A 20,423-nucleotide genomic window follows, 5' to 3' on the forward strand; every position below is an offset into this window, starting at 1 on the left:
CCCAAGCTGGAATGCAGTGGTGCGATGTCAGCTCACTGCAACCTCAGTCTCCCAGGTTCAAGTGACTCTCCCACCTCAGCCTCTTTAATAGTTTATCCCTATGCTTTTTAAGAGAAGCAGTTGTATGTTTGAAGACCTGTCTGGGTGATGCTGGCTCCACAAGTAGGAGTTGACGTGACTGAGTACTGTACTCATGTGAGGACTGGGTATGGGGGCCCAAGCTGATTCTCCTCCCAGCACTTGAGACAAACAGATTTTTTGAATAAGGTCCCCTCATTGAGAAAATAAGATGGACATTTCAATTTCTTTTCTTTTCTTTTTTTTTTTTTTTGAGACGGAGTCTTGCTCTGTCACCCAGGCTGGAGTGCAGTGCCGTGACCTGGCTCACTGCAACCTCTGCCTCCTGGGTTCAAGTGATTCTCCTGCCTCAGCCTCCCGAGTAGCTGGGATTACAGGCATCCGCCACCAGGCCCGGCTAACTGTTGTATTTTTAGTAAAGCTGGGTTTCACCATGTTGGGCAGGCTGGTCTTGAACTCCTGACCTCAAGTGATCTGCCCACCTTGGGCTCCCAAAGTGCTGGGATTACAGGTGTGAGCTACGGTGCCAGTCTGAAAATGGTTAATTTTATGTTATGTGAATATAACCTCAATAGAATTTTTAAAAATAAATTTTTAAAAAGGGCGATTTATTATACCTTGTCTTTCTTTCCTTTTTTTGTCTTTTCAGGTGGTGGCATTTTGGGAGCTGGTGGTGGTGGTGGAGGAGGAGGAGGAGGTGGTGGTGGTTCTATAATGGCAGTGGTAGGCACAGCACCTCGGGCCTGAACTGGCTGCAATGAAGGAGCAGTCACTCCAATTGGGACAGAACATTCTGCATAACTCATAATTGCAGGTGCTGCCGCTAGTCCAAGGTAATTTGACTGCAGGCTCATTCCTCTGGCCTGATGACCCATTCCTGCTGCTGGATGGCTAACTGGTATTGTCTGATGTCCAATTCCTGTTGCCTGGTTTCCAATCCCTGCTGACTGGTGACCTAACACAGAAAACATAAAATTATACTATAAAAAGGACATCATGACAAGAACAGATGCAATGAAAAGTGGGGATTAGATCACATAGAAAATGATTCCAGTATATTTTTTTCTAAAAAACATAGCCATATTTGCTAGTAGCAAAATATATTAATTTTGAATACCTTGGCATTAAACTACCTAAACATCAAAATCACCAATGTACATAAATATACAAAAGACAATCTGAAAGGATATGTGCTGAACGTTTTTTGTGTTTTTGAGACAGAGTTTTGCTCTGTCGCCCAGACTGGATGAAGTACAGCAGTCTGATCACAGCTCACTGCAGCCTCAACCTCCAGGGCTCAAGTGATCCTCCCATCTCAGTCTCCTGAGTAGCTGGGACTACAGGTGCGGACTATCACACCTGGCTAATTTTTGTCTTTTTTGTAGACAGGCTTTTGCCATGTTGCCCAGGCTGGTCTCCAACTCCTGAGCTCAAGCAATCCACCTGCCTCAGCCCCCTGAAGTGCTGGGATTATAGGTGTGAGCCACTGTGCACGGCCAGCTAAACTGTTAAAAACTGTGAGGTTTTTTTTTTGTTTTTGTTTTGTTTTAAGTAAGTAAAATAAATGCATACTGACAGTCTTTGCAATCAAGAGTCTTTAACATTTCTTTAGTTTTTATGGCATCTAATGCTGAAAAGAAAAGAAACAATACATTGAGGAAAAACCACGCTCTAATCACAATTACCTGTAGCTATAGCTGACTGGCTATACAGAACTGGAGAACTGCCAATGGTAGCTGACCTCTGAACCACTGCAGTACTAATTTCTGTAGCTTTCCTCTTTATTCCTTTAGTGGAAGAAGAACTAGAGATGGTGGAATCAACTGAACTCTGAAACACAAACATTTGTAATCAGTGGCTGAAGGTCATTGTTAAGCATAGCCTGCTCCCACCTCCTTTTCTGAGACAGGCTCTCATTCTGTTGCACGAGCTGCAGAGGTGAGATCGTGACTCATTGCAGCCTCCTGGGCTTAAGCAATCCTCCTGCCTCGACCTCCCAAAGTGCTAGGATTATAGGCGTGAGCCACTGTGCCCGGCCTTTAAACATATGCTTCTAAAATAAAACACAGTGTCAATCATGCTGCAGTCCTCAAAATCATTCAGAATGCCAAAGGGCATTACTTACCTGACTAGTTACAACTGTGGTTTGTGCTGAAGGTTTCAAAGGGGTATCCTCCTCTGTTCCTGGGGCAGGGGGCTCCTCACTTCCCTCATCCTCCATCTCTACCTCCTGGATCTCACCATCTTCCACAGGAGGAGGTGGTGGAGGAGGGGGTGGAGGTGATTCTGGAGGTGGAGGTGGGGGTGGTGGCATTTCCAAGGGTAATGGAGGTTGAAGCACAGGAACATTTGACTGAAGGAGGGTCCAGAATGGAGTAAGTGGCATGAGTGATGAAGAAGAAACTTGACCAGAAAAGGATTCTTTGCAAAGAGAACCTATGAAAACAGGTAAGAGTCAGGGAAAAAGCAAGACAAAAACTCCCTGGCTTATATTCATAGAAATGTTCAACTGGTCAGTAAGACAAACATTTATAGGAACCTAGCACAGTGTACAAAACAGTAAAGAATCTGGTGTCAAACAGCAGGGAGTGGCTCCTTCCTTGAAAAAAATTTGGCCCACAGGCATCTATTCTATACTGACGTCGCTAAAATATTCAACAACTCAGTTCAAAAATGACTTCCATGGAAAGATAAATTTATGAACTTCATAGCACCTTCCCCATCTGTGTTATACTTGTCCTTTGGGTCTATATTTATGGATGAGTAGAAGAAGAATATTACATCAACTCAACGAGAAATGCAGTCATCTGAATCTGTAGTTTGAAGTTTTTTATTTCAAACACTCAAAAGCTTCAACATACACAAATAAGAGTAATAGTCTGGAGTCTATTTCAAAAGTGAAGGAGTGAGTGAATAATGTGCACCTGCAATAATTATTCCACATACTTTATTTTTTAGTGAGCTAGACAAAGTGAGTGAAGACGACCCAGAATATTCATTCAAAATACTCAGGAAAACTCTACCCATTGTGTTTAATTTGGGTTACTGAATTTTAAAAATCCATTTGCAAGGTGCTACTGTCAACTATATCATTCCTTCACAGCTTTGCATATATTACATTCATTTGTGAAATCACAGAGACACAAGTTAGGGACGGCAATTTTTACTTTTGTGATGATAAAAGAGAAATTTAGGAAGAGAAATCTTCAAAGTATATAACTCAGATTTTTTAAAACTGCAGAGGTTTTGAAATTGCTGTTGCTGAAGTCTACATTACGAAATTGCAGCTGAAAAGTTGCAGGATCAGCTTTCCTCAAATTTTGTAAAAGCCATCATTGATTACTGTCTTTTCTCTGCTGGGAAAACCTTTAAAGATTAGAGAAAATAGGATATACTTACTTGTAGCCTTCCCCAGCCCTCTTTATCGTCAATAGGGAAGTTTCACAATATATGGGACTATTAGATATATATCCCAGGAATGTTGAAGGGGATTTTCTCCCTAAAATCATAGAATTTAGGAGTAGAAGAGACATGAGAAATCATCTATTTCAACCTCCTCAGTTAAAGGTAATGAAACCCAGGCAGGAACTAACTTGCCCAAGATCATATCAATGTTAGTGGCCAGACCAGAGCTAGAACTCAAGTCTGATTCCTCATCTGATACTTCCTGTTTTACTAAGATGTCCTGGTGAAATACCAGGAATCCAAGAGATTAGACATCTCAGTCAAAAAAAAAATCTCACTTCACCTGGAGTAGATACCCAGAAGAAGTCACCTGTTAAATTTCACGGTCAAAAGTGGTAGATTAAATAAGGCTCAATTATGAAAGACTCTAGGGCAAGAAGGTCATTTACACTGCTTTGCTCAAAATACACACTGGCACTCAACAAGGTAAAACAAACAAAGCAACCATTTGGGTCTTGCTCTGTTGCCCAGGCTGGAGTGTAGGTGGTGCGATCATAGCTCATTCTAACCTCAAATGCTTTGCTTAAGCGATCTTCCTACCTCAGCCTCCCGAGTTGCTAGGACTACAGGTGTGCATCACCACACCTGGCTAATTTTAAATTTTTTTTTAGAGACAGTCTCACTGTGTTGCCCAAGCTGGTCACAAATAGAGTAGTTTTACTTTTTACGGAACAGACAGACAATACATTCTGTAAAAGACTTTAACAACATCATTCCCACGTCTCCTTAATTATTTTAAGACTGCTGCTTACTGCTACTTTTGGAAAAGGACATTGAAAAACATTCACCAGGAACATTAAGGCAGTTTTCTGGCTAAATGACCTCAAATGACTCATTAAACTTTTGTATTTGGCCATATTTAATTATTAATTTATGCATTAACTTTTAGACAAAGTATGGCCAAGCAGTCTACCTTATATAATAGTACACAAGGACTACATCAGAACTAAGTTAATAAACATTGAGGATTAACTTAATTATTAAGGATTAAACTTCCTTCTATTAAACTAATCACAACATATAGTGGGTAAATATAAGTTAAGATTTTCTCTATTTTCTTTCTTTTTTTTTAAAGGCTAGTCAAATGAAGCAGCGGGAATGGAGAAGAAACAAAGTCTGTAACGTTGTGATCAATTAGTTGCAAACACCACTGCACTCGGACCAGTGAGATTTTCAAATATTGGTGGATATCTAGAAGCATGATGCAATACCAACATGTTTATGATGGTGACATACTGCTATGCAGAGGAACTCAAGGAAACACAGAGTCAGTTCAAGGTTAATAATGTGGTTTATGACCTCCAACAAAGCTAATTAGAATTAACTAAACTCTGTGTAAATATGAGATTAAACTAGACTTGATAAATTTAGCCACAAACAAGGAGCATTTTTAGAATATGTGAATCCGATGCTTTTTTTCCTTTTTTTTTAATGATAAGAGTCTCACTCTGTGGCCCACACCGGAGTGCACTGGCGCAATCTTGGCTCACCGCAACCTCTACCTCCCAGGTTCAAGCGATTCTCCTGCCTCAGCCTCCCGAGTAGCTGAGATTACAGGCCCATACCACCATACTTGACTAATTTTTGTATTTTTAGTAAGAGAGGGAGTTTCGCCATGTTGGCCAGGCTGGTCTCAAACTCCTGACCTCAAGTGATCCGTGTGCCTTGGCCTCCCAAAGTTCTGTGATTACAGATGTGAGCCACCGAACCCGGCCTCTGCTTTTGTATTTCATAAGCATTTCAAATTCTCATGTACAATGTGTCTCCCTCAAACTTTGTTATGAGATCTGCACATTACCCGTCTCACATGAAAATAAATAATAAAAATACTTGAATCTCCAAACTAAGTTTATTCAAAACATAAAAGCTGTGTCATAGTAATGACAATTATTCTCCTTTACCTTAGGAAGACCATCAGAAAATTCTAGTTTGAATACACACGGAAGTCATATTACAATGATGCTTCTCCTTGCTTTTAAATTTAACCTAGTTGGTATTTTTGCTGTTTAAGAGAATATTTAAGTCTGAAGCCCAAGCAGAGATTAAAATGGTATACACAGCTTTTTTTTTTTTTGAGACGGACTCTTACTCTTGTTGCTCAGGTTGGAGTGCAATGGTACGATATTGGCCCACCACAACCTCCACCGCCCGGGTTCAAGCAATTATCCTGCCTCAGCCTCCCGAGTAGCTAGGATTACAGGCATGCCACCACACACGGCTAATTTTGTATTTTTAGTAGAGATGGGGTTTCTACATGTTGGTCAAGCTGGTCTTGAACTCCCGACCTCAGGTGATCCTCCTGCCTCAGCCTCCCAAAATGCTGGGATTACAAGCATGAGCCACCGTGCTCGGCCTAAGCAGCTTTTATTACATGCTAAAAGATTTAAAAGCTACAAGCTTAAAACTGAGTATGTTATGAGCATACAAATTCTTAATTTTTTTTTCTTTTAAAGACAGAGTCTCACTCTGTTGCCTGGGCGGGAGTGCAGTGGTGCAGTCTCAGTTCACTGTAATCTCTGCCTCCTGGGTTCAAGTGATTCTCCTGCATCAGCCTGCCGAGTAGCTGGGATTACAGGCACCTGCCACCACACCTGGCTAATTTTTGTATTTTTAGTAGAGACAGGGGTCACCATGTTGGCTGGTCTCAAACTCCTGACCTCAAGTGATCCGTGCACATTGGCCTCCCAAAGTGCTGGGATTACAGCCGTGAGCCACTGTGCCTGGCCAAAATTAATTTTTTAAAGCTCCCATTTTTCCTTTTTCTTTCTGAGACAGGATCTCACTTTGTTGTTCAAGCTAGAGTGCAATGGTGTGAATATAGCTCACTGCAGCTTCAACCTACCAGGCTCAAGTGATCCTTCCCACCTCAGCCTTCCAAGTAGCTAGGACCGCATACTCGTGCCACCAAGCTAGGCTAATATTTTGCAAAGATGGGGTCTTGCCATGTTGCCCAGGGTGGTTTTGAATTCCTGAGCTCAAGTGATCCTCCTGCCTCAAACTCCCAAAGTGCTGGAATTACAGGCATGAGTCACTGCACCTAAGAACCTTGTTTCTCTAGGCATTTTTTTTTCTTTTTAGATAAGAGTTGTGCTCTGTCACCCGGGCTGGAGTGCAATGGCGTGATCTTGGCTCACTGAAACCTTCACCTCACAGGTTCAAGCGATTCTCGTGCCTCAGCCTCCCGAGTAGCTGGGATTACAGGCGCCTGCCACCACGCCCAGCTAATTTTTGTACTTTTAGTAGAGACAGGGTTTCAACATGTTGCCCAGGCTGGTCTTGAACTCCTGACCTCAGGTGATCCACCTGCCTGAGCCTCCCAAAGTACTGGGATTACAGGCATGAGCCACTGCACCCGGCCTAGGCATCTTTATTTCTATGTATAGAAAGCCTTCCTTAATTTTCCCCCCAAGAGAAATTATTGTTTAGTATTTTGAATGAAGAGCTCAGTTTAGCAATTTAAAGCAAGAAATTATACAAATTGTTCCATAGAGATTAAAAAGAAAAAGCAGCTAAACTTCACCTAAGTGACATAAGCCCAATATAATAGATAGGTTGGATATCTTGAACCCAACTCATCTTTAGAACCCACTCCATCTTTAAAATCATAATGTTAAATTCAAACACTGAAACAATAAATAATGATTAAAAATGACTTAGAAAAATAAATACAACGTTGAAACTTCCTTGGCTTCTCACAGTGTAATTTTGCACTCCTTCCCTGACATTATTTTTGAGACAGGGTCTTGCTCTCTGTCGCTCAGGCTGGAGTGCAGTGGTTCAATTATGGCTCACTACAGCCTCTAAATCCTGGGCTCGAGCAATCTTCCCACCTGAACCTCCCAAATAGCTGGCACTACAGGCGTGGGCCACTAACTATGCCTGGCTAACTTTTAAAACAATTTTCTGAAGAGACAGGGTATTGCTGTGTTTTGTTTTTTCTCTTCTTTAAAAGACAGATGGTTTTAACCACCGCTGAGTTGATTAAGAGCTCTCTTTATTAGGCTTAAAACTGTTGATTATTGCTCTTAAATCTCACAGACCTTAGTGTAAGATTTGGATTTTACTTAGATCAAGTTTATCCTGCAATTCTAGGGGTTCTCAATAAAGAGAGGCTTAAGAATATAATCTGTTTTACCAGTGGCTTTTTCCTACACTACAACTAGTTCTGTTTTAATTAAATAGGAATAGCTCAATAGCCTCCTTTTACCAGACAGTATCAACTATATGTGTCATAAAAGGAGAAAACAGCTTAATACTAATCTCAAGTGTTCACAGAACATTCAGAAATGGTAACAGTGGCATTTTCAACTGTGGAACACAGAAGGGACATTGACAGTGATCAGGAGTGGAGTCACCTATCCAGAACCACGATCAAGACTCTTCAGTTCATTAACTACTAAAAATCAAATGAAAAGAACCAATATATTATTAGACATGTCTATCACTGCTACCAAAAGAGAGGAAAAATATTCAAAAGAAAATCTCTTCATGTAAAAGGGAAGTAAAATGCCCTGTAAGTTGAAAAAATGCACTTCTAAAATGTGAAGTAGAATAAAATCGGCCTTTTGCTATGTTCTAAAATTATCACTGCAGTTGTACGTGACCTGCTGACGATTCCTAGGCTATTTAAGAAGTTAACAAAATCATCTGGCACACAACCAGTTTCATTTGGTACATTACTGGTGCTTTTCTACTATGATCAGGGAGCCAGGAGAGTACAAGCATCAACTTGGATAAGTATCAGACAAAAGAATTCAGCTCCTAACTCTGTTATTGACAAATTTCACTTTTTCAAATCTTCAAAGATCTACTACTTTAGAAACGACTCATAGACTCTTGCCTTCATATGCCATCAGTTTAACAAATAGCTACCAATTCCTAAGATTAAAAGGTAGAAGTTTCTTTACACATTGGAAAATTTTTAAAAACTAAAAACAAAAAAGGTGGTTAATTGTAAAGTCTTGAGTATGCTTCATTATTCACTTATATTTGTCATTCCAGGAAAGAGATTGAAAGGGGGAAAAATTGCTTCTTTAATAATGTGGCAGTCAAGTTGAGGCTCTTCTGAAGAGCTATCAGATCCTTAAAGGAATTGAGGAGCATGAAAGCCTGTCTTTTAAAAAACTAAATTCTTCTAAGAGTACCTTAAAAATGGAATGATCCATCCTATTGCCAATTGTTTTAGACCAGAGAAGACTGCTGGTGATTTTTAATGATCAACTATTTTGCTTCTCTGAAACAAGCACTAATGGCATTTCTTCGTATCATTTTGATTTGTACCAATCACCCTTTTTGTAAGATTAGCGGAGGTGAGAAATGAGGCTGCAATATGAACAGACTAAGTATTGTATAGAAATGTAGAACAAATCTCAGCATGCTACATATATTGATAGTTTATCTAGTTCTTTAGCACTAATTAGCATTCCTATTTTTGGAGACCCACAGTTTAGTCAGTGGCATGATAGAATGGTTATAAAACAATCTTTTAAAATCAAAATCTATTGGCTTATCTTTTCATTTTGGGGCATAGTTTTATACATGATAACAATAGTATGCTGATTTCCAACCACAATAACTCATGCATTCCTTGTTTTAGTTCACATCACTATTCTCAATCAGAAGCTTATATTATTATGACATAAAATCTGTTCTTTTAATGATGTAAATTAATAAGATTTTTCTTCTAAAGTCATTTCTGCGCAATTAGTACAAGGTAAATTGTCCCACCTGTGGAAGTTTCAGAGGATTCTGTAGAATTTGAATCAGTGCCAGTTTTGTCTTTCAAGGTCTGTTTGGCAAGAGTCTCATCTCTACTTTCTTGCGCTTGGCTTTCTTCTTCTTCCTCTTCACCATCTGGAAACTCCCACTGAGACTCGCCCGACTGTTCGTTTACATAGAAATACCGTCTATGATCCCTAAATTACAAGAAAGAAAACACATGTTTTAAAACCCATTCTCCTACAAAGACACTTCCATTTGGTCCTGTCCCAGGACAGCAGTCTGCTCTCACAGGGACGAACCTCTTAATGGACTGCTATTCACAAAGGCAACAAAGAGCTTTGACAACTGAGAATGGAGAACCAAGGATAATTCAAAGCTATTTGCACTGCCAGCAACTCTGTGAATACAGCCCTGAACCCTCTCACTCCAACAGATGAGACTTAGAAAACATTTTTCTCTTTTTTTGTTATTTGCCAATGCATAACAGGGTTTCAAGTTTCATTAATGAAGGGACTCAATCGCCTAGAACACTAATTTCCCTTCCAAAGAAGAGAACAACGAAGTTTGTGAAAGGTGACTCTTCCCCTCTTGGACCGTGGAATTCACATTTCATATTCTTGATATCAAACACAGTGAAAGCTAAAGAGAGGGAGAGGATCTGGGAGCTGAAAAATAAAAGAGCAAAGATTTCAAATAACGAAAAAAAAATCAAGAAAAGCCAAATATATAAAGAAATGTTTTCATCTGACCTGCTGGCAGAGGATAGTAATCTTGTTCTTCATTCACATCTTCAGCCACGAAGTTTTCCTTAACTTCACCGAGGTTAATCAGGAGTAGTTGCTTCCAGAGGTCCTGTAAAGCGCACAGAGCTCTCGCATGCGCTTAACCCCCAAGCCCGCCCTACTCCGTGCAACACTCTGGAGAGTAAAAACCAGCTTTGTCCATATCTTGGGAAAAAATCCGTTACATGGTACACTTTAAACACTGCTTTTGTTTCTCCAATGTGTGGCTGGCCAAACTTTGTGCTTGCGGTGCTTTGCCTGCCCAGCACCGCTAACTGCAGCTGCTCTCAGTCTCCAGACAGGCTGTCATGTCGTCAGATGGTGGTGATCACAAATCATGTCTGAGATGTCAAAGGTGAAAGGTGAAAAGGGGAGAAGAGTGCGTACCTGTCCCAGTGGCAGGACCAGCCTTTAGGAGTGGCGTTTATTTCATACTGTTTTAGTTGTTCTGCTGCATCCTGAAGTTTTCGTTTAAGGTAGTTTCCATTAAGAGCCCCTTCCCGCCAGTCTGCAATTCGAGTCTAGAATAAACAGACAAATAAGTTAAAGACTTAATTGTATGTCAGGAGACACAGGCAAAGGGGATATAAGCCTTCTGCTCCAAGACTATATCCCTATGCTCTGGCAGGAGAGTAGACTGGAGAGGAAAATAAACCCCATCTTCATCTCATAAAATAATCTTAAGGCCAGGCGTGGTGGCTCATGCCTATAATCCCAGCACTTTGGGAGGCCAAGGCAGGTGGATCACCCGAGGTCAGGAGTTCAAGACCAGCCTGGCCAACATGGTGAGACCCTGTCTCTACTAAAAATACCAAAATTAACTGGGCGTGGTGGCAGGCACCTGTAATCCCAGCTACACGGGAGGCTGAGGCAGGAGAATCACTGGAACCTGGGAGGCGGAGGTTGCAATGAGCCAAGATTTAAGATTGTGCCATTGCACTCCAGTCTGGGTGACAAGAGCGAAACTCTGTTTCAAAAAAAAAAAAAAAAAAAAAATCTTAAGTACACGACAGAGTTCTGAAAAATGAAATTGGGCTCCAGGATATTTTTTACACCACCAACTCTCCAGTATGTGTGAAAATGAGTAGTAGTTCTGTCTTCCCCTTTGGATTTATTAAGATTGGTTTCCCCAGGAGTTTTACTTTTTTTGGGAAGATAGTTCACTTATTCCAGTACTGTTAGTAATCAGTTAAGGGTTCAGTTTTTTTTTTTCTTTTGAGATGGACTCAGATTCTGGCTCTGTCACCCAGGCTAGAGTACAGTGAAGCGATCTCTGCTTGCAACCTCCACCTCCTGGGTTCAAGCCCTTCTCCTGCCTCAGCCTCCTGAGTAGCTGGGATTACAGGCATGTGCCACCAAGCCTGGCTGATTTTGTATTTTTAGTAGAGGTGGAGTTTCACCATGTTGGTCAGGTTGATCTCGAACTCCTGCCCTAGGTGATACACCTGCCTCGGCCTCCCAAAGTGCTGGGATTACAGGTGTGAGCCACTGTGCCTGGCCAAGGGTTCAGTTCTTAAGGAAATTAGTCAGCTTCCTACAGGAGCTCCTTACCTAATCCTGCCCTGCCATTTTGTAAAGTATGTAAGTTACAAATAGGATTCAACTTTTCTTTTTAAACAGACTTATAACGCTTTAACACAAAGTACTTTCAACATTACACGGCCTCATCTGACCATCAGAATTTAATTTTAATTTGTGAGAAAAAAATCTATTTACTGTGCTTTGGTTAATACAGCTTTATTTCTTGGACTGTTGGCTCAAATATGCTTCAAGGCTAAAAATTTAAATTTAGGCTTAAAATGTAAGCAAGACAGAGTTGTAACACATACAGCATTTCATTCACTTACTGTTTACACCAAAAAAAACTTACCTCAGTCTGTAAGAGCAGCACATGAAAGTTGGAGATGGATTGTCTATTAATGCCTAGAAATTCAAATTTACTTGTCAGGGTATTTGCCAGTTCTCCAATCTGAAACTACAATGCAGAAAAGAAGAAAAGTAAAACTAGAATCTGTAACATTTTCTGTATTATGTACAATCCTTCATTTATTCTTTTTTTTTTTTTTTTTGAGATGGAGTCTCGCTCTGTCGCCCAGGCTGGAGTGCAGTGGCCGGATCTCAGCTCACTGCAAGCTCCGCCTCCCGGGTTCACGCCATTCTCCTGCCTCAGCCTCCCGAGTAGCTGGGACTACAGACGCTGCCACCTCGCCCGGCTAGTTTTTTTTGTATTTTTTTAGTAGAGACGGGGTTTCACCATGTTAGCCAGGATGGTCTCGATCTCCTGACCTCGTGATCCGCCCGCCTCGGCCTCCCAAAGTGCTGGGATTACAGGCTTGAGCCACCGCGCCCGGCCCATTTATTCTTATAGACATCAGAAATATGGGTCTGCCTATAAACAGCCTTCCCTCAACAGCTGTATTTAGTTGTCCAGAATATAAAATTCTAATTTATAGTAACATAATACACATAAGTGACAAATAATGACAGGAATCAAATACCATATTTACATAATCAATGCATTTTAAAAATTATTCAAAACAATTATTTTGTTTCAGACAAAGGTCTTGCTATTGCCCAGGGTGCTCCTGAACTCCTGGTCTCAAGTCAGCCTCCTGCCTCAGTCTCCAAAAGTGCTGAGATTACAGATGTGAGCCACTGTGCCCAGCCCATCATGATGCATTCTAATACAACATGGAATTCAATAGTTGCAAATGGATCCCAATCTTGAAAAGCTAAACTCAAAGAGTAGAATTAGAATGGTGGTTGCCAGGGGCTGGAGACAGGGGGATATGGGGAAATGTTGGTCAAAGAATATAAACTTTCAGTTATAAAATACATTTTGGGACCGGGTGTGGTGGCTCACACTTGTAATCCGGGCACTTTGGGAGGCTGAGGCAGGTAGATCACAAGGTCAAGAGATAGAGACCATTCTCGCCAACATGGTAAAACCCCATCTCTACTAAAAATACAAAAATGAGGTGGATATGGTGGCACACACCTGTAATCCCAGCTACTTAGAAGGCTGAGGCAGGAGAATCACTTGAACCCGGGAGGTGGAGGTTGCAGTGAGCCAAGACTGTGCCACTGCAATTCAGCCTGGTGACAGAGTGAGACTCTGCCTCAAAAATAAAATAAAATAAATTTGGAAATCTAAAGCACAGCACGGTGACTACAGTTAACGATACCTGAAATTTGTTAAGAGTATAGATCTTATGTGTTATCCCCACATACACACACAAGACAACTCTCCAAGGTAAGGTGATATGTAAGTTAATTTACCTTGTTTGTGATAATCATATCATAATATACATATATAACAAATCATGACATAGTACATGTAAGATATATGTATAGTCAATTATAGCTCAACAAAGCTGGAAAAAACAGATCCTGAATGATATAAATACCAATATTGTCAAATTGCCATTTATCCATTAATTGCCTATATTAGCCACCTGCTGAAGCCGGAAACAAAATTAATTATCCCAGTCCCTTCTACTTGGTTGTTCCCTAACTAGTAATTGGATACTCTTGCAAGTCAAAATAACAAGTTAAGTGGTTTTTCCAACAGACCACCCTTAAATAGCCAATACTTACTTGGTCCAACTCTCCCATGAGATTAGGTTAGAAATGCAATTCAAACTAAATTTGCCTTTGTGTAAAGACAAGTATTTCACACCGGAATTAAATCTGTGACTTTTCTCCCAAACTAGAGAAGCCTATAAGCTACTGCTTCTCAAACAGAGGCTTAATTTGAAGAAAGCAATTAAGCAGTTAGGATGTTAGATAATTTCTCAGTATCAAGTCAGCCTTGTAATTAATTATTTCAGTCTTAAATATGATCTTTTCATCTAACCAAGTAAACAATTTAGGTTTGGAAACATTACTATTACTTTTACTACTTGTTAACAGAAAGCAGTTTAATAATAACTGACATTTAAAAAAAAAAATTGGGCCGGGCGCGGTGGCTCACACCTGTAATCCCAGCACTTTGGGAGGCCAAAGCCGGTGGATCACAAGGTCAAGATTTCAAGACCAGCCTGGCCAACATGGTGAAATGCCGTCTCTACTAAAAATACAAAAACTTGCCAGGTGTGGTGGTGTAATCTCAGCTACTTGGGAGGCTGAGGCAGAAGAACTGCTTGAACCTGGGAGGCAGAGGATGCAATGAGCCAAGATTGGGCCACTGTACTCCAGCCTGGGTGGCAGAGCAAGACTCCGTCTTGGGGGGGGAAAGAAAAGAAAAAAAAAAAAATTTGGTGGGCCGGGCGCAGTGGCTCACACCTGTAATTCCAGTACTTTGGCAGGCCAATGTTGGCGGATCATGGAGCCAGGAGTTCGAGACCAGCCTGGCCAACATGGTGAAACCCTGTCTCTACTAAAAATACAAAAATTAGCTGGGAGTGGTGGTGCACACCTGTAATCCCAGCTACTGGGGAGGCTGAGGCAGGAGAATAGCTTGAACCCAGGAGGTAGAGGTTGCAGTGAGCCGAGATCGTGCCACTGCACTCCAGCCTGGGTGACAGAGCAAGACTCCATCTCGAAATAATGATAATAATAACAATAATAATAATAATAAAAATTTGTCAAGTTGCATTAAGTAATACACATACTTTCAAATCCTGTTCTTCTTCTACTTTTGGTGTTGTTTGTACTTTTATTTTCTCTGGAGATTCTTCTACTTCCACCTCTTTATCTGAATTCTCATCTGTTTTTTCTGAATTTTCAGCACCAATTGCTGTAAAAGAAAACATGTAAAATTAAACCAAAGTACCAATACTTACAGAGCACTGTATACATCTTCCCCCATAGCAGATATCTGCAAAAGATTATTAGTTCTTTCTCTCTTCCCTGTTTTACCTACTTGTTAAAACTCTTCAAACTTGTCAGCCTACTGTCTTTATAATCCAAAAACAATTCAGGGCCAGGCGCAGTGGCACACACCTGTAATCCCACCACTTTGGCATTTGGAGGTGGGCAGATTACAAGGTCAGGAGATCGAGACCATCCTGGCTAACACAGTTGAACCCCGTCTCTACTAAAAATACAAAAAATTAGCTGGACGTGGTGGCACGCGCCTGTAGAATTGCTAGAACCTGAGAGACGGAGGTTGCAGTGAGCTGAGATTGTGCCACTGCACTCCAGCCTGGGTGACAGAATAAGACTCCATCTCAAAAAATAAATAAATAAAATAAAAATCCTTTATAATCAACTTTCTTAAAATACATCTATAAGTAAAATTTACTTTAGTCTATCAAATTACCCTGAAGTTTCTGCTTTCCCCTTCTCCTTAACACCTTTTCTAATCTTCTCTTCCAGAATACCACTGCTTCAATTACTTACAATAGCTAGACAGCAAACCTGGGATATGTAAGAATTCTTTAACAAGTTGCAGGGGAAAGTGCTTAAAAGAGCAACATTGGGCCGGGCGCGGTGGCTCAAGCCTGTAATCCCAGCACTTTGGGAGGCCGAGACGGGCGGATCACAAGGTCAGGAGATCGAGACCATCCTGGCTAACACAGTGAAACCCCGTCTCTACTAAATTACAAAAAACTAGCCGGGTGAGATGGCGGGCGCCTGTAGTCCCAGCTACTCGGGAGGCTGAGGCAGGAGAATGGCGTGAACCCGGGAGACGGAGCTTGCAGTGAGCTGAGATCCGGCCACTGCACTCCAGCCTGGGCGACAGAGCGAGACTCCGTCTCAAAAAAAAAAAAAAAAAAAAAAAAAAAAAAAAAAGAGCAACATTATCAGCATTATAATTTCTTTTGCAGACACGGTCTCATTCTGTCGCCCAGGCTGGAGTGCAGTGCCATAATCTCAGCTCACTGCAGACTTGACCTCCTAGGCTCAACGGATCCTCCCACCTCAGCCTCCCAAGTAGCTGGGACTACAGGCAGGTGCCACCATGTCCAGCCAGTTTTTGTATTTTTAGTAGAGATGGGGTTTCCCCATGTTGCCCAGGCTGGTCCCAAACTCCTGGTCTTACGCAATCCGCCTGCCTCAGCCTCCCAATGTGCTAGGATTATAGGCGTGAGCCACTGCATCCAGGCTGCATCATTATTATTAGTATTTTTTTGAGATGGAGTTTTGCTCTTGTTGCCCAGGCTGGAGTACTGTGGTGTGATCTCAGCTCACTGCAACCTCTACCTTCCAGGTTCAAGTGATTCTCCAGACTCAGCCTCCTAAGTAACTGGGATTACAGGCATACACCACCAAGCCTGGCTAATTTTGTATTTTTAGTAGAGATAGGGTTTCACCATGTTAATCAGGCTAGTCTCGAATTCCTGACCGGTGATCAACTGCAACCTCTACCTCTCAGGTTCAAGTGATTCTCCAGACTCAGCCTCCCAAGTAACTGGGATTACAGGCATGCACCACCAAGCCTGGCTAATTTTGTATTTTTAGTAGAGATAGAATTTCACCATGTTAATCAGGCTAGTCTTGAACTCCTGACCGGTGATCCGCCCAGCTAGGTCTCTCAAAGTAGTGGCATTACAGGCATTAGCCACCACGCCCGGCCTGCATCATTTTCAAACCATCTGGTAATTTCCTTCCTAAACTGGTGAAGACCTACAGACATCTATATTGAACCCACCTATTTAGTTGGTGCTGATGTCTATTGGTAATGGGAATCTCCAAAAGAGAAGAGGTCTACCAAATTAAACAGAGCACACAATATGAACTCTTTTATCTTTGCTTTGTAACACCTGCATATCCAAACTAATTCACACAGTCTAAATGACTGCCAGATAGGCCAGCTGCGGTGGCTCACACCTGTAATCCCAACACTTTGGGAGGCTGAGGCGGGTGGATCACAAGGTCAGGAGATCAAGACCATCCTGGTTAACACGGTGAAACCCCGTCTCTACCAAAAACACAAAAAATTAGCTGGGCATGGTGGTGGGCGCCTGTAGCCCAAGCGACTCGGGAGGCTGAAGCAGGAGAATGGCATGAGCCCAGGAGGCGGAGCTTGCAGTGAGCCGAGATGGTGTCACTGTACTCCATCCTGGGCGACAGAGCAAGACTCTGTCTCAAAAAATAAAAATAAGGCCAGGCGCGGTGGCTCAAGCCTGTAATCCTAGCACTTTGGGAGGCCGAGACGGGCGGATCACGAGGTCAGGAGATCCAGACCATCCTGGCTAACATGGTGAAACCCCGTCTCTACTAAAAAATACAAAAAACTAGCCAGGCGAGGTGGTGGGCGCCTGTAGTCCCAGCTACTCGAGAGGCTGAGGCAGGAGAATGGCGTAAACCTGGGAGGCGGAGCTTGCAGTGAGCTGAGGTCCGGCCACTGCACCCCAGCCTGGGCGACAGAGCAAGACTCCGTCTCAAAAAAAATAAATAAATAAATAAATAAATAAAAATAAATAAATAAAATAAACGACTGCCAGTTAAAAAAGCCAAAAATGACCAGGCACGGTGCCTCATGCCTGTAATCCCAGCACTTTGGGAGGCCAAGGCAGGTGGATCACCTGAGGTCAGTTTAAGACCAGCTTGGCCAACATGGTGAAACTCTGTCTCTACTAAAAATACAAAAAATTAGCTGGGCGTTGGTGCTGGGCACCTGTAACACCCCAGCTACTCAGGAGGCCAAGGCAGGAGAATCGCTTGAACCTGGGAGGTGGAGGCTGCAGTGAGCCAAGATTGCACCACTGCAGTCCAGCCTGGGCAATAAGAGCAAAACTCCGTCTAGAAAATAACAATAAAAAAAAGTCAAAAATACCTCAAATGTGAGAGCTGTGACTTTGGTTAATCCTTCATCTTCAGGATTAGAAGTAAAAATGTGACTTTAAATGGCTTTTAATATTCTAAACTTTTTTTTTTTTTTGAGATGGAATCTTTGTTGCCCAGGCTGGAGAACAGTGGAGCTATCTCGGCTCACTGCAACCTCAACATCCTGGGTTCACGCAATTCTCCTGCCTCAGCCTTCCAAGTAGCTGGGGCTTCAGGCTTTTGCCACCACACCCAGCTATTTTTTTTTTTTTTAGTAGAGACAGGGTTTTGCCATGTTGGCTGGGCTGGTCTCAAACTCCTGGCCTTAAGTGATCTGTCCACCTCAGCTTCCCAAGCTGCTGGGATTACAGGTGTGAGGCACAGCACCTGGCTTTGTTTTTTTTGAGGTATGGTCTTACTCTGTCGCCCAGGAGGGAGTGTACTGCTGTGATCACAGTTCATTGCAGTCTTGACCTCCTCCAGTCTCATTTTTTGTTTTTCAGCAGAGACAAAGTCTTGCTATGTTGCCCAGTTTGGTCTCGAACTCCTGGACTCAAGTAATCCTCCTGCCTCAGCCTCCCAAAATGCTGGGATTAAAGGTATGAGCCATTGCATTCAGCCTAAAACTTTTTAAGTCCTTAACCTTATAATATAATAGCCTGGCTCTCCTTTTACCTGATTAATATTCCCTCTTTATTATCAAATTGTCTGAAACAAAATCTTCCCACTAATTCCATTTATTTATTTATTTATTTTTTGAGATGGAGTCTCGCTCTGTTGCCCAGGCTGGAGTGCAGTGGCACAATCTCGGTTCATTGCAAGCTCCGCCTCCCGGGTTCACGCCATTCTCCTGCACCCGCCACCTCGCCCGGCTAACTCTTTTGTATTTTTAGTAGAGACAGGGTTTCACCAGGATGGTCTCTATCTCCTGACCTCGTGATCCACCCGCCTTTGCCTCTCAAAGTGCTGGGATTACAGGTGTAAGCCACTGCGCCCGGCCCCATTTATTAATTTTTAATGCCATTGTGTATTAGAAGTCTTCTATCTGGTGGAAGGTCTAAGAATTTAACAATTTTAAGGATGGCTAGAGTTAAAGACTAGAATGTTTTGGAGGGCAAGTACACAGGCTGTATTAAATTAGAATGCACATATCCCTTTGACCTAGCAATTTACCACTAGGAATCTTTACTGCTGTGAACTAAAATGTACATAAAATACATTCACCGGGATGTTACCACAGTATTATTTATCGTAAAACAGCATAACAAATGCATATAATATAAAGAATAAAATCAGCTCAGTGAAGTGGCACAAGCCTATAATTCCAGTACTTTGGGAGGGTGAGGGAGGAGCATCACTTGGGCCCATGAATTCAAAGCTGCATTATGATTATGTCAACTATATTTGGCCTGAGTGACAGAGTAAAATCCTGTCTCTTTTTTTTTTTTTTGAGATGGGAGTTTTGCTCTTGTTGCCCAGGCTGGAGTGCAATGGCACGATCTCAGTTCACCATAACCTCCGCCTCCTGGGTTCAAGCGATTGTCCTGCCTCAGCCTCCCGAGTAGCTGGGATTACAGGCATGCACTACCATGCCCGGCTAGTTTTGTATTTTGTTTGTTTGTTTGTTTAGTAGAGACAGGGTTTCTCCAGGTTGGTCAGGCTGGTCTCAAACTCCCAACCCCAGGTAATCCGCCCACCTCAGTCTCCCAAAGTGCTTGGATTATAGGTGTGAGCGACGCCAAAATCCTGTCTCTTAAAAGAAACAAAAATTCAAGTAAATAGGTCAAGCGTGGTGTCTCACGCCTGTAATCCCAGCACCTTGGGAGCCAGAGACAGGTGGATCACCTGAGGTCAGGAGTTCAAGATCAGCCTGGCCAACACGGTGAAACCCCGTCTCTACTAAAAATACAAAAATTAGCTGGGCATGGTGGTGCGCGCCTGTAATCCCAGCTACTTGGGAGGCTGAGATAGGAGAATTGCTTGCACCCAGGAGGTGGAGGTTGCAGTGAGCCACGATTGTGACACTGCAGTCCGGCCTGGGTGACAGAGTGAGATCCCGTCTAAAAAAAAAAAAGTATAACACGGCTTATTAAAATATCAAAATATTAATATGTTAACATTGAGTCTTCCCAGGCTTCTCTGCCATCACAGCCACACCAGACATGACCTCTACCCTCATGGTGTCAGTCATTATATTCCTTTAGCTTCCTCATGGACAGATCTTTAAGCACAATATACATATATATTTATATATTTTTTTTTTCATGAGACAGAGTCTCACTCTGTCGCCTAGGCTGAAGTGCAGTGGCACAAACTCGGCTCACTGCAACTTCCGCCTCCTGGGTTCAGGTGATTCTACTGTGTCAGTCTCCCAAGTAGCTGTGATTACAGGCGAGCACCACCAGGTCCAGATAATTTTGTATTGTTAGTAGAGATGGGGTTTCACCATGTTGGCCTCAAAATCCTGGTCTCAAAATCCTGACCTCAAGTGATTTGCTTGCCTTGGCCTCCCAAAGTGCTGGGATTACAGGTGTGAACCAGCCAAAGCACAATATTTTTGCTTATTTCTGCATTTATATACATAGAATATTAACATATGCATTCTTCCATGGCTTTTTTTGTTCAACATAACTGTTTTTCATTCTTTTTTTTTTTTTTTTTTTT

At 42.1% G+C, this 20,423-nt stretch overlaps 1 protein-coding gene across 1 annotated transcript in view; it reads right to left on the bottom strand.

The window, feature by feature from the left end:
* FNBP4 (formin binding protein 4) overlaps positions 1-20,423 on the bottom strand; it is a 51,991-nt gene that overhangs the window by 5,071 nt on the left and 26,497 nt on the right. The window contains exons 7-13 of the mRNA XM_011963384.1: positions 14,660-14,784; positions 11,917-12,021; positions 10,434-10,567; positions 9,271-9,458; positions 2,204-2,514; positions 1,764-1,908; positions 696-1,033 (exon numbers count right to left, since the gene is read on the bottom strand). Coding sequence (XP_011818774.1) covers positions 696-1,033; positions 1,764-1,908; positions 2,204-2,514; positions 9,271-9,458; positions 10,434-10,567; positions 11,917-12,021; positions 14,660-14,784 — 1,346 coding nt within the window. The remainder of the gene's footprint in view (positions 1-695; positions 1,034-1,763; positions 1,909-2,203; positions 2,515-9,270; positions 9,459-10,433; positions 10,568-11,916; positions 12,022-14,659; positions 14,785-20,423) is intronic.

The sequence above is a fragment of the Colobus angolensis genome, unplaced genomic scaffold (assembly GCF_000951035.1).
Source record: "Colobus angolensis palliatus isolate OR3802 unplaced genomic scaffold, Cang.pa_1.0 Scaffold61, whole genome shotgun sequence".
In the NCBI taxonomy this organism is placed as follows: domain Eukaryota; kingdom Metazoa; phylum Chordata; class Mammalia; order Primates; family Cercopithecidae; genus Colobus; species Colobus angolensis.